At 52.1% G+C, this 14126-nt stretch overlaps 1 protein-coding gene across 1 annotated transcript; it reads left to right on the forward strand.

Moving 5' to 3' along the window:
* Positions 1–591: 591 nt before the first annotated feature.
* LOC136167452 (solute carrier family 22 member 14-like) lies at positions 592–12337 on the forward strand. The gene is made up of 10 exons (XM_065935021.1): positions 592–1104; positions 1814–1917; positions 2113–2267; positions 3227–3395; positions 6621–6741; positions 7016–7113; positions 7366–7580; positions 9258–9366; positions 9986–10189; positions 12169–12337. Exons 1-10 carry the CDS (start codon positions 592–594, stop codon positions 12335–12337), a joined length of 1857 nt encoding a protein of 618 aa, XP_065791093.1.
* Positions 12338–14126: the final 1789 nt, after the last annotated feature.

Below are 14126 nucleotides of genomic sequence, written 5' to 3' on the forward strand. Positions count from 1 at the left end.
CCTGCCTTTCCAGCTTGGCACGCTACTGCTGTCCAATACCCTACCATTTTGGCACCCCATGGCACCGTTCCTGGTTCCCCACCTCTGCAGCCAAGGCTTCTCGCCACCCACCTTGGCCTCAGTTCACGGCCACTTCTAAGCCATTTTTTTTTTTTTAAAGCAATGATCCCCGGAGACCTCTATCTTTTGCAAGACTGGTGGTGCTTCGGCTTGTGTGTGTGTGTGTGTGTGTGCGTGTGTGTGTGTGTGTGTGTGTGTTTGTGTGTGTAAACAAAGTTTCTACTGTGGGGAAGTTGCAGGCGAGCTCCTCAGGTCTTAGCTATTCATGATAACAGAATTGATGATAACAGAGCATTTTCTAACACACTAAAAAATCTTAAGTACTCTACATGTCAGCAATGGGTGGGACAATGGGGGACAAATTAAGAAAGTTCAAAAACAGAGGAGGGAACTACAGATGCCATTGAGGTTGGGATCCAAACTGTTTGCAAGCCAGAGAGGCCACTTTCTGGCCAGTGGCTCCCACATTGGTCTCTGATGTTCTGAAAAGTGGTGGCAGTGAAGACTGAGCTGCATCCTTTCTTTGCAGAGATGGCAAAGAAAAAGAGCTTCAAGATAGAGTTCACATCCCATCCTCATCCCAGGAACCTCCACCAACAGGATGGCGCAGAAAGCCCCCGTTGCTGTTCTCTGGATATGCTATTACAGAGATTGAGGGCCATAGATGCCCAGGATGATAAATTAGCCAACATCATGGATGTGGTGGGGGAGTTTGGCACATTCCAGCGGAGGCTGGTGGCCCTCAGCTTCATTCCCAACTTCTTGTCCTCCTTCTTCATGTTTGCTGATATCTTCATGTTCGCACCCCAAAAGCCCTATTGCAACACCAGCTGGATACTGGCAGTGGACAGAAACCTGTCAGAGGCTGAGCAGATGAATCTGACCCTGCCCCGTGCACCCAATGGCAGTTTCCTGACTTGCCTCATGTATGTGCCTGTGGACTGGGATCTGGATTCTATCATCCAATTTGACCTCAATAACACAGACTCATGTCAAAATGGGTGGATCTATCCTGAGAGCAAGAGGCGGTCACTGATAAATGAGGTATGCCTTGTCCTGAGTTGCCTGAAGCTACCCCGGGTCCCCAGAGATGTGCCTTCACCCTCACTGAACAGTGGGGGGGAAACTGAGACCCACGAAGGTAAAGCATTCGGCCCGAGGTCACCCAGCAGAGGCACGGCCAGGGCAGGAACAGGATTCCTTCTGCCCAGTCCTAGGCTTACCGATCTTAGCCAGGAAGCTAGAGTGGGCTGGGGGTAGGGGCAGGTGGCCGTGTTTGCCATCCGTCCAGGAAACTGCTGGAGTTGTGGCTCCACCTTCTGAAATCACAAAAGTTAGAGAACTGGGGAAAGAACAGCTTTGATCTGGTACCTCTTAACAACTTCTCAGCCTAACAATTTCTTACCTGGCCCTTTCACAGCATAGGCCTGCCCAATCTGATTCTCTAGCCAGGAGCCTAGCGTCTGTATTTGGGAAAGAGTCTTTGGCGTTTCTGGCCTTCGCTCAGTTACCTGTCCATCTATCCCCTTCCTTGGCCTGTGTCTCCAGTCTCTCTCCCCAGGCCTAATTCCTCGAGTCTGCTAGATGTAGGTGGGATGCAGAGGTAACACAGATGACGCCTGCTGCACACAAGTTACCTGCCATTGTCCCTGGCCCCTTTTTCCTAATAGCCCACCCTGGGTGGAGGCTCAGTCTCTGGACCTAGAAGGCCCTGGGTGGAGGCCTGTGGCCAATCCCTGCATATAACCCGCAGTTTGACTTGGTGTGTGGCAACGAAACAAGCAACGAAATCGCGTATACCGTGTTCTTGGCTGGGCTCTTGACGGGGGCTGTCATCTTCGGGTTCATAACTGACAAGTAAGTCTTTCCTTTGGGCCCTGGGACATCCCTCCTTCTTCTTCGTGGCCATTCAGAGCCAATGAGTCTCAAACTAAGGGACACAAGGGTAGGGGCACTCCAGAGGCGGGTGGACGGCTCAGGATCTGGTCCTGGGTGTGGAGTGAGGCCACCCGCAGAGATGGTCTCGGCGCAAGCGCCCTTCCACTCCTGCAGGTTGGGCCGCTACCCCACCATCCTGCTGTCGCTGCTGGAGCTGGCCATCTTCGGCTTCGGGACAGCCTTTGTCAGCAGCTTTAACCAGTATATATTCTTCCGCTTTTGTGTGTCCCAGGCCGTGATGGGATACGCCATCGGCAGCTCGGCTTTGCGTGAGGCGGGGCGCTGGGGGCGGGGCGCTGGGGGCGGGGCGGGGCCGGCGCGCACCTGCTGGGAACCCACCGGACAGTTGGGGTTGTGGCCCAACCTGGCAGCCAGTGGAGGCTTAGGGATGCCAGGAAGTCCGTGCCCACATTGCCCTTGTACCATCATCCCCCTGGTACCCCGCACATCTCCCCCTTCACACTCCTTGCTTCACCTACATGGCTTATGCTTATTCAACTCTTAAGAAAGCCCAGGTAGCTAGTTAGCACGTACTGACTCCTTTCATCCTGGCAACTGTCTATTCAGCAGGGGCTATTCTGTTATTCCTTTAGCTGAGGAAGATATTTGAACCTTGGGAAGTTAACCAACTTGCTCAGAGTCACACGGTAGTTACGTGAGAAAGCTGGGATTTCTGCCCCACCCCACCCCCCAACCTGTGATGCAAAACTCCCATGCACCCATACATTTATTGCTGCCATGGTCTTGTATGAGACCTGCTGGGGAACTCCGCTCCTACTTCTCACTGGGAAATTTCCAGAGTCCCAGCCAGAGGGAACTGGGTCCTCCACAGAGGCTGAGCTCTAAGTGGCCAAAGCAGTGATATGCTAACAGCCAAGACAAGGACAGTGACACCTTGCGTGTGTCAGGCCACATGTGAAGTCCTGTGCCCAGGACCAGGCCTTCTCGGTAATAGGTGTGTGGTCAGGCCGGAGGTGTTCAGGGGGAACTGCCAGGTTGAGAACAAAGTGGAGGCTACCTCTGTGGTTGGGAGCTCAGGCGAGGGGCCTGCAATGTGCCCTGGGCACACTGAGGCACTCTCTGTGGCTTTGAGGTGCTGTCTCTGGACCCAGATCCCAAGCAGGCAGAAGAATGCCAGTCTCTGAGCAGAGCTGGGGCATCTCAGAAGGCTGGGTGTGAGGGCAGCCTTGTAAACCCTGAGCTGATTATGATTTTGTCCTCTGCATAGTCACTGAGTGGCTAATGGGCATGCACCGGGCCCACGCCTTCATCCTGGGACACTGCTTTTTTTCCATGGGAGTCGTTTTCCTGACAGGACTTGCCTACAGCCTTCCCCACTGGCGGCTAATGTTTCTGGTGGGCGGAACACCTGTATTCCCCCTCATCTGCTATATCTGGTGAGCAAACAAATACAGGACGTACACAAGGATGGGTCTGATGGGCTGGAGACTAGGAGGATGGGGAGTCCGTGAAGGTTGGAGTGCATGGGATTTTCCCTGGGAGAAAGTGTATGAGATGAGAAGGCTCTCCAAGGGCAGAGCCTCTGGAACCACAGCATTAGTGCCATCAGAGGAGATCCTCAAAGAGATGTCAGAGAGGTGGTCAGAAAACCAGAAGAAAAAAATGTTGAAAGGCAAGAGTTTAAGGATTAGGGAATGGTCAGAGTTGAAGGCAAGAAAGGTGAGAAGCATCTGTTGGTCTTGGTGACCTTGAGGTGGCTTCTGTGGAGCCAGAGGAGGTTGAGGAGTGAGGAGGCACTGAAAAAAAGAGAGTCATCCAGGTGGCAAAAGTAGAGGCACAGAAGAGAAGGCAGAGAGGGAGTAAATTGAAATCACCGTGTTAAGGGTTTGGCAGTGCTGGGTGAAGCAATGATCATCTTGCCACAGAATGTAAGGACAGACTCCCTTTCTCCAAGACTGTGCCTTTCATCAGCCTTGAGTAGATGACTTGAAGACTGTGTCTTTCATGAGTAGATGAGCAACATGGGGAGGGGAAGAGATTCAAGACTCTCTCACTTCCACGAACAGGAAATTTCTAGCCCTTCTAGTTGGCAAAGGAAGATGGCCACCGGGCCATGGTTTTTTTGTTTTTTGTTTTTTTTTTAAATAATAAGTGCTATCCTGAAGGTGGTAACACCTCTCTTTACAAGGTGAGGTTATCAGACATTTTTACCAGCTTTAGGAATTCAGCTGAAATTTCAGGTAAAAAAGTTCCACACTATATTAGATTCTTCCTTTTTCTCTGATTTCATTTTTTTCATTTCATTTTCCTTGTTCCTCAGCCTTGATGCTGAAAACTCAGCCTCTGTGCACCAATGCCAAATCAAATCTTAGAGACACAGTTTTGAGTGAAACAGAAAAGAATAAGCCTTATTGCTTTGCCAGACAAAATGGGGGACAAGCAGGCTCCTGCCCCAGAAACTGTGTCCCAACCCGAGAGGATTCAACGAGGAGTTTTATAGTAATGGTTCAAGGGCGGAGTTGCTGATAAGATTAGGGTATGTGCAGGACCTATACTCCTCTAATCTGGTTTCAGGTAATATTAACACACACACACACACACACACACACACACACACACACATGTTTGTTTTATGTATTTGTGCCAAATCTGTGGCAGCACATGGGATCTTTTTACTTGTGGCATGTGAGATCCCTGACCAAGAGTCAAACCCAGCCCCCTGCATTGGGAGTACAGAGTCTTAGCCACAGGACCACCAAGGACGTCCTCAAGTAATCTTTTGATGAGCTTCTCTGGTTCCTTTAATTGGGCCTTAGGTAGTCTTCTTTGGAATGAAGAATGCTGACAGCTTCCATTTATTGGGGGCTTTATGAAGAACTCAAAAGATATTGGTATGTGTATCCCTTGAGGCTGAGCCAGGATCCTGCCCCACATCTGCACTGCTGTTTCTTGGCTGCTCCTTCCCTAATTAGTCCATTGGAATTCAGGGACACTTATGGAGGTTGGAGTCTGTTCCCTACAAACAAGAAACGGGGGACACAGAAAGGTTTCCACACCCAGGGTCCTCATGGAGTCCTCCTTAGTTTCAGCCTCTCCTATGCTTTCAGTGCCAACTACTCCACATCCGAGAACTGGAGTCTCCAGGGTCCTCGGAAGCCAGGAGTGAGGTTCTCTGACCCCCCGCTACTCCAGCTGTGCGGCGGGGGCGTTGCCTACCCAGTCGGCCCACCCCATCCACTCTGGGCTTCATGTGCTTGCCAAATCTTTCTTCCCATCTCTCCTACGTGAGGGTTGGTATCTTTTTTCACTCCTTTTAAAAAAAAATTATTATTAATTTATTTGATTGTGCCAGATCTTAGTTGCAGCATGCGGGATCTTCCCTTTTCCTTGAGGCATGCAAACTCTTAGTTGCAGCATGTGGGATCAGGCTCGATCCCTGGGTCCAGAAGATCCCCTGTAGAAGGAAATGGCAACCACTTTGGTATTCTTGCCTGGAGAATCCCATGGCTGTAGTCCATGGGCTCATAAAGATTTGGACATGACTGAGCAACTAGTTCCCTTACGAGGGTTCAAACCCAAGCATTGGGAGCATGGAATTTTAGCTACTGGACCACCAAGGAAGTCCCTCACTCCTCTTTTTTAGTAGGCATGTGGTCAATCTCCCATCTTTCTGGAGACATCCCAGTTTAATGACTTGAGGACAGTATTGTAGCCTTAGAATGGAGGAGGATAACAGGGTAACTGCTTGCTGGCCCCTTGGGGGGCTGGAGGGGGAACAGGAGCAGGGGCAGGCAGAGGGGATGAAGTTGTCTCTAGAGTCCTGGGTGTGTGTGTACAGTGACCAGCCACAGAGTCCAGACTGGGGCAGGAAGAGGAACAGTTACAAAAACTCAGCAGGGGCTGATGGCAAGGTTTTGTTAAGAGTGCCTTTCCAGGGGACTGGGGTTCATACTAGCTCTGCCTCTGAGTTTGGGCAAGCCACTAGGCCCTGAGGCTGAGAATAAAATGGGAATAGTCATACTAGATCTGGGTTTGGGCAGAGGATTAACAGACTGATAAAATAAGGACACTTAAGAAGTGCTTTAAATGTTAAGCTGTGTAGCTTCTTCAACTTGGAAGGGTTAGGAAGAACCAAGGACCTAGGGTTATTTTGAGGTCAAAGGCAATGGGAGATGTGACCAGAAGGAAGTGGGCTGGAGTAGAGAGTTCCATTCACCCAGGAAGGGGCTGGGCCCTGCGGCCAAAACTGGGGTCCTGCCTCCCATACTCTCCAGGCTATTAGGAGATAGGAAACAGGAGAATCCCCAACTACGAGAACGAGGCTCTAACAGAGGATGTGGACGCAGAGGGACATGTCCTCAGTATGTCAGGTGGGGACAACCCCGAAGGTAGAAAATAGCTGTTAGAGGTGGCTGAGGGGGACAGAAGCTGTGCTGCAGAAGCAGCCAGTGGCCGGGGTGTCACTGGGCAGTGGTGGATACTGCGAATGGCTTGGGCAGGGGTGGGCATGGAAGTCCGAGGATGATGGTCACCTTCAAAGCCTCCAACATCTGAGTCACCTCATGCTGGAATGGAATGTCCACAGCTGAGGCTGGGACGGGGCCAACTCGGGTCTGCGGGGCATCTTGGTGTGATGGGTAAGAGAGGAATGGGCCATGCAGGATTCTCCCAGAGTCCCCGCGGTGGCTGATAATGAAAGGGAAGCTGGAGGAGGCCAAGCAAATGCTGTGCTATGCAGCTGCTGTGAACAAAAAGACCATTCCCTTAAGTCTGCTGGATAAGGTAAGAGACCTCTGGCCTGGAGTTGGGGCCCGGGGAGGGGGGCTACGTAGGGGCCTCTTCCCTCCTCATCCTTTCAGGTGGGACCTCGGCCCAGAGGATGTCCCCAGCCCACTGCTCGAGGAGAATAGTGACAGCAAAATGGAACCCTGCCAGGGAAAAGCCAGAAGCCAGGCTGGTCCTGGGAGGCAGAGGGCAGGGGACCTCGTGAGTCCTGCTGGCGGGGAGCAAGCTGGGGTCTTGGCCCTGCATGTGGCTGGTCCTGCTTGTCCTGTAGTTGCAACTGCCTGGAAAGAAGGTGGCTTCGGCCTCTATCCTGGACTTCTATAGCAACAGGTACCTCCGCAAGTTGACCTTGGTGATGTGCACCATATGGTGAGTACCCTGGGCTGGCGGTGGGGACTGCAAATGGGCTTGCAGTTCAGGGATCCAGGGAGAAAATAGATGTTGGGCGGCCAGTGGGGGGCGCAAGGCCTGAGAACCCTGGTGCAGCCCGCAGAACCCAGATCTCCATGTTTGTCCCTGTCCTCCACGGCCACCCTGCCACGCTCTCCTCTGCCTGTCTTCATTCCTGGCTTTCTGTGTGCCTTTCTCGGAGAGTCTCTCTCTTCCGGTAATGAATTCCAGGTTTGCTATCGGTTGCAACTATTACACTCTGGGCTTCAAGATAAAGGAATTGGGCGTGGACATCTACCTCTCACAAGTGATTCCTGGCATGATGGAGGTGCCCGCCCGGCTCTGCTGCATCTTTCTCCTCGAGCAGTTTAAGAGGAAAGGAACCCTGATTATGACTTTGTTCCAAGGAGCCATCATGTGCTTCCTTAGCCTTATGCTCCCATCAGGTACAGCCTCCACAACCTCTCTTTCCGCCTCCCTGATGGCACCCCCCAACCTTCTAGCTTCCTCGAATCCCTACCTCGTGCCTCCTGCCCCTATCCAGCCTCTTGTATCCACAGCCCGCCAGCCCTATAGTGGCCCTAGCACTTCCTGAGAAGGGACCATTCTCTAGAGCACTGCCCTCTTGGGTGAAGAGGGGCCTCCCAGGACAAGGCACTGGAAGGTCCCAGGGCCCTGGGAGGGGAAGAGGTGCTGTTCAGAGGAATCGTCCTTGGGCAGGAGAGCGGGCAGCCTTCTTCCCCTCGAGTCCTGCCCACATCAATAATTAACTGTGAACAGAGGCAGTCTTCAACTGCTACCCCAGCCCTGTGTCATCTGTAGCCTCACCAGGAAAAACTCAGCTGTGTAGTGCAGATTGAGCCTAACACCGGGCCAAACTCTCAGGAACAATACTTGCATGGAGGCCACTCATTCTCAAGGGGGTCCTGTGCCCCATGACCTGTCAATTCAGAGCCAGGGAAGGAGACGGGAGGGGGGACTCTCAATATTTTCAAAATTGCAAAGAGTCCTAGAACGATGCATATGCCCCAGGTCACAAGGCTGGAAGAATGTGGCAGGGCTGAGGATATGGACATTAAGATGTCAGCGTTCACTCACCTGGTCAGAATGGCTGCCACAGGAGCCCCCTCAGCCTCTGGGGCCAGGGTTGGGGAGGCTATGTCCAGGATCTGCCTCATGGAGCTCCCTCACTCTCCCTGGGGGCTGCAATTTTGTGTGTCTTGACCCGGACCCTTTCTCTCCCTCTCCTGCTGTTTGCAGTGTTGACTGGCTAAAACAAAATGGAAGAAACAAAGCCATTATTCAGTTTCCATTGTTCAGTGGCTTTTTTAAAATGTGGGTCTATAAGGAGTTAAGCAGAGCTGTCTGAAACCAGACAAACTAGGAGGAAAATCCCCAGTAAATAAAACTAGGTCTCCAATTTCATCCCAGAGCCAAGTGAAGCCAGGCCCGGAGTTGGGCACGGGGAGGAGGCCTAGAGCAGGGTCCCGCAGAGGCTAGTAGGGGAGGAGCTGGAACTCCTGGCCCCAGATCAGTGAGCTGGGGGTTTCAACTCCCCTAGACCTGAGGAATGGGGTTTCCCGAGATCATTTCTGCCTCTTCCAATGTATAATCTGGCTCCCCAGAGTTGGGCATTCTGGAATGTCTAGCCATTCAGGCCCCATGGACTAAATGCCCCCTTGCCCCTCTCTACCTGGCAGAGAATGAAGGAGAAGTGGGGAGAGCCCTGAGCAGGCAGCCTGGCACACGAGATGCTGGCCTGGGGCTGAATGGATGCTCCAGAAGGAGCAGGCGGTGGGGCGGGGGACGCTGGATCTGGGTGAACATGTGGAAGATCACAGAGAGCCTGGAGGAAGGGATGCAAGAGCTGAGTCCACACAGTAGGTGATGGCCTGAGAGCCCACAGGGGTCCCACTCCACTGACCAACTCTCCCAGCGGATGTACTTATTCCCTCTAGCAGACTGACCCTCCTCTGAGTCTGCTGACCAGCTGACCAGGTGGTAGGGGTGGACTGTCCAGATGCCTTCTGAGGGGGATTGAGGGAGGGCCAGTGGGCAGGCCTCCCCCGCCTGCCCCAACGGGAGGGTGGCCGCAGACTCAGGTGGCTGCATTGTCTGGCCAGAGTTGAAATCCCTCGTGATCTTGATAACCCTGCTTGGAGAGTTCAACCTGGCCGCCTCCATCACCATGTTCTACATCTACACTTCTGAACTCCTCCCCACCATCATCAGGTAGGGGGGCCTGGTGGATGATGGTGGGGGCGGGGTGTGGTTGGGGGTGGGCAATAATAGGATGAATAACAGCAGCTGAGGTTGGGCATTCATCTGGTGACAGGCATGCTGCTAAGCAATTTACATGGGTTACTCCATTTAACTCTCACCCAAAATGTCCCCCTCACACCATCATCACCCCTAATTCAGACATGAAATCAGAGCGGTAAGGGCACTGGCTCAAGGTCAGAGATAGCAGATGGCACAAGTGGGACTTGGACCTAGGCTGTCTGACTCCAGTCCCTGACTGCCACTGACTGTCTAAACTGTGTCTGGGCCACTCTGGGGTTCAGGCCCTTCTCCAGAGGAGCCCTTGATGATGGCTGCAGTATCCCCCTCCCCACCCACCCTCACACACCCATACTATGGTGTTTGAGTCTTATAATTCTCCCACTCCTGGCTCCATAAAAAATTACTACCTACCTTTGCAATAACAAGGAACTAAATTCTCCAAGGTTGCACAGTGAGTTGGGCAGGGTGATGAGGGTGTGGAATTTGGGATTTGGGGAAGCTGCTTTTCCCACCAGTCCAGTCGCTGGGCCCAAAAAGCCTCCAAATGAACTCTCACCTCCCCTTCCAGGGCAACAGGTCTGGGTCTAGTGTCTCTGATCTGGGCGGCTGGAGGCATCTTTTCTGTGACACTCATCCACCAGAACATTGACATCCTACCCATCATTCTCTGCTCCCTCTCGGCTTCCGTGGCTTTGTTCTACTGCTCCAATTTGCCAGAAAAGCAAGATCAGCCCCTGCCTGATACCCTGGAGCACATTACCCCACAGTCAAGGTAGGTGTGTGTGGCTGCTAGACTCTGGCCAGAACAGGGCCTGGTTTTTAAGCCGTAGGCCATGAGAGCATGTCAGACACTATCCATCGCCACCCCGCTGCCAGAAGGCCTATGACACAAAGGCTACTCTCTACTCACAGCAGACTCCCTCGCTCTCCTGGATGCTGCCACCTGCCTTGGTCCAGCCCAGCCTCTGCCAGCTCCCATTCTGTCTGGCTCTCCTGACCCAGCGTGGGCCAGACCTTCTTTCCGCAGCCCCTGATGCCTGCCTACACTGGGGTGATGCCCGTGGCGATGCTCTGGGCTTCCTCCCTTCCCAGGGCACAGGGGACTGGCTTGGAATCAGCTTCCTGAGTACTTCTCCATTCCCTTCTGAACTCTCAGTTCCTCAAAAAGGACCCAGTCTTTTATTATGATTTTTTTTTTTTTTGACCATACCACTGCACAGCATGGATGATCTTAGTTCGCTGACCAGGCATTGAACCCATGCACCCTGCAGTGGAAGTGTGGATTCTTAACCTGTGGACAGCCAGGGAAGTCACCAAAGGGACCCAGTCTTGATTTATGACTCTGGCCTCTTGGCCCCAGTAGCCCAGGACCCCGCTTGGGAAATGGGCTCCACCCAACTTGTTTCATGGGCTCTCTGGTCTCTGGTCTCTTAAGTGCCCTGGAAAAGGCTTGTCAGGATTGGTAGAAACACTCCTTCTCGGATTTAGGCCAGCAGAGCCCACAACTCTCTCCCTGGACCTGAGCAACAGAGAGGGGCAGAGGCTGCTTGATGTCCTCCAGTGCCCTCTGCTCAGAGCATAGGGGCCTCTGCCATTGGCCTCCTCAGTTCACCTCCCCACCATCGTCCTACTTCCCGCCTCCTTTATCAAACTCTCATTGACAGCCTCTGAGCTAGGCATGGTACCAGAGCTGGGCTGTCAAAGGTAAGAGTTCCTGGGCTTGAGCAAGGGAGACAGATATGCAAACAGTTTTCACCAATGGACTCTGACACAGGAATATACAGGACCTATAGGAACCCCAGGAGGGAGGAACTCTAGTTTAGGGATTTGGGGCAGGCTTCCCAGAAGAAGGGGTATTTGAGTAGGGCTTTGAAGGATGAATAGGCATTTGGTCTGTTGTAGAGAGGGGGAGTGGCATGCAGCAGAGGGACATAGTAGTGTTTAGTTAATTAGAACGGTAACTAAAAGCACAGGTTCCGGAGCCAGAGAGCCTGGATCTCTGTCCCTGATAACGTTTGCTAGCATGTGCGTAGGGAGGTTACCTACTACCTCTGAGATTCAGTATTTGCAACATGGGATGATAACGTAATAATAACAAGAGGTAACGTGTATGGAGCATTTCCCATGTGTTAGGGCCTGTTCTAGTTGCATGCCTTTCCACCTTTGTCCTAAAAATCACCACATGCAGTAGTGACAGGTAGGTCCTGTCACTGTCCCTCATTTTACAGATGAGGAAACTGAGGCATGGAGAGGTAAAGACACAGAACCTTGCCTTCCTCTCTCATAGAAATTGGGAAAGTTAAACCCGAATGAAGTGGTTGCCGGGAATTCCCTGCCATTCCAGTAGTTAGGACCCTGTGATCTCACTGCCAAGGACCTGGGCTTCCATCCCTGGTCGGGGAACTAAAATCCCACAAGCCATGTGGTGAGGCCAAAAAACAAAATTCAATAAATAAATAATAGAGTGGTTGGCACAGTGGCACAAGGCAAGTGCTCAGTAAATGCCAGTGATAAAGATGGTAAACAGCATCCCAAAGATGCAGAAGAGTGAAGGGTCTGACTAGGGTTGGGAGACATAACAGGCCTGATTCTGGAGGCGAGGACCCCTCCTAGGCTCATGGAGAAGCTTGGCTGGGGACCCACCAAGGCATGGGAAAGCCCCGCCTCTCAGGAATGCAGAGCCAGGCCTGGTCTGTTTTCTCAGCTCCCAAAAGGATGCAGCTCAGACTTTTTCTCCAATGGTTTCTTCAGGAGCATAAGCGAGGAACTCTCGAATGAGGACATGTTAAGTGACGACATAACGGAGGAAGTGGCCAAGAACACCATTCTCAACTCCAGGTTGACGAGCATGGACCAAGATAGTCTCTCCGGCCCATCTTTGCAATCTAAAGATGAAAAAATAGACAGAGAGGAGGACTGAGGACCAGGCCTTCGGATGATCTCGGGTGGGAGCTGAGGGGCTGGATATGGGGCTGTGAATTCTAGGCCTATTCCAACTTGGGCGGCAGGGTCAGTCCTGCTCCAAGGCCAGCCCTGGAGATTTAGACATGGCCCCACCTCTCAGGGAGCTAGCATATGATTCATTCCAATAAAGGTACCATGTTTTACTTGAGATGACTAGGTCAAAATTCACTATGTCCAGAGGACACAGGGGCCTCCAGGGGCCTAAGCCTGGAGGAGAGCGGTCCTTAATGTCTCTGCTGACCTCTGGAGATAGCAAGGAGTCATCTGATTGGGATGTGGGGGTGGGTCTTGTCTGTGAGGGCCAGGAGTGGGAAAGGGTACCACTCACCTCCATGCTGCCCACATCCTTTAGCTTAGGTGTCCACTGGTGTGGGTGGGCTTCCTGCTTCAGGTACAGGCTGGGGACAGATTCCGCAGGCCTGCCCCTGTGTGTGCACCTGTCAAGGGAGGGGTAAAGGAATAATGAGAAAGCCTCCCTTTTGTGCCATGGCACAAGGCTTTCTCACGCCGTCTTTCCTTTGCTTTTCCCAAATAAGCACCTCCTGGGATTACCTGTCTCACTCTCATCCCACGGAGGGGGGAGGGCTGTGTCTTCCCTGATGAGTCCATCCCGACTGACCTCTGACCTCCACCACCCTTAGGATAATCCTCAAACCCCAGCTCACGGTCCTGGCTGCCCTGGAGGTGAGTCTGCCTTCCCAGTCACTGTAGGAGCTCCCCCAGGCGGGGCCCAGGATTCCTTATCCACTGGTCAGACCTAGAAACATTTGGGACAGGCCCTGGGCTCCTCTCTCTCTCCTCCCTGGGAGAGTTTATTTGGAAGATCATTATCAGTTTGCAGGGAGGTGCTAACTCCCCAGAGATTCTGTGGGAAGGAAGGAGTGTTTTCATGGAACCTCAGGGTCTCCCAGGCAGGGGCTGGAGTGCAGGGCAGCAGGGCACCCAAACTTCAGGACAGTAAGAAGCTGGTGTCCAGAACTCCATCTTAAAATACCATTTTCCTTTTTTTCTAATTGAAGTATAGTTGATTTATGTACAATGTGGTGCTAATTTCTGCCGTACAGCAAAGTAACTCAGTTATACACATATACAAATTCTTTTTTTTTTTTAATGTTTTTCTCCATTATGGTTTATCCCAGGATGTTGGATGTACTTTCCTCTGCTATACACTAGAGCCTTGTTGTTTATCCCTTCTAAATGTATAAAGATATCATTTTCTGATTTCTCTGTTCTTTACCCAGTTTCCCAGGATTGCCTCCAAAGAGGGGTTTGAAAGGCCCGGGAAAAAAGATCTCACAAAGTTTCTGCTTACAGGACAACAGGATATTTTAAAGGCCTCCCTTCCTCCTTCTGGGAGAGGCCTGTCTGTGAGCTGTGATGGCCCACACATTTCCTCTGTTTCAATGCCTCATCTCACGTTACTTTGCTGGAAGGATTCAGCCAGTGCAGCAGGGAACAGGAGGAAGACATGGGTCTGGACGCTGATGGGGCAGAGTCGAAAGAGTTGGTGGCCACAGATGTGACTGGCAGAAGATCTAGAACACCCCTGCCTCACTCAAATATTCCTTAGGTGGCCAGGGCTTGTCAATCACTTGCAGACAGGACCTAGTTATCTGTTATTGTTGTTGTTTAGTTGTTAAGTAGTGTCTGACTCTTTTGTGACCCTGTAGACTGTAGCCCACCAGGCTCCTCTGTGTAAGATTTCTCAGGCAAGAACACTGCAGGGCATTATCATTTCCTTCTCC

The sequence above is a fragment of the Muntiacus reevesi genome, chromosome 4 (assembly GCF_963930625.1).
Source record: "Muntiacus reevesi chromosome 4, mMunRee1.1, whole genome shotgun sequence".
In the NCBI taxonomy this organism is placed as follows: Eukaryota; Metazoa; Chordata; class Mammalia; order Artiodactyla; family Cervidae; genus Muntiacus; species Muntiacus reevesi.

Excerpts from the sequence above, each read along its gene's own strand:
- LOC136167452 (XM_065935021.1), top strand. The coding sequence starts at position 592 with ATGGCAAAGAAAAAGAGCTTCAAGATAGAGTTCACATCCCATCCTCAT. Across the intron at positions 2,268-3,226 it reads CATCGGCAGCTCGGCTTTGC|TCACTGAGTGGCTAATGGGC; the intron begins GTGAGGCGGGGC and ends TCCTCTGCATAG. Across the intron at positions 9,367-9,985 it reads CTCCTCCCCACCATCATCAG|GGCAACAGGTCTGGGTCTAG; the intron begins GTAGGGGGGCCT and ends CTCCCCTTCCAG.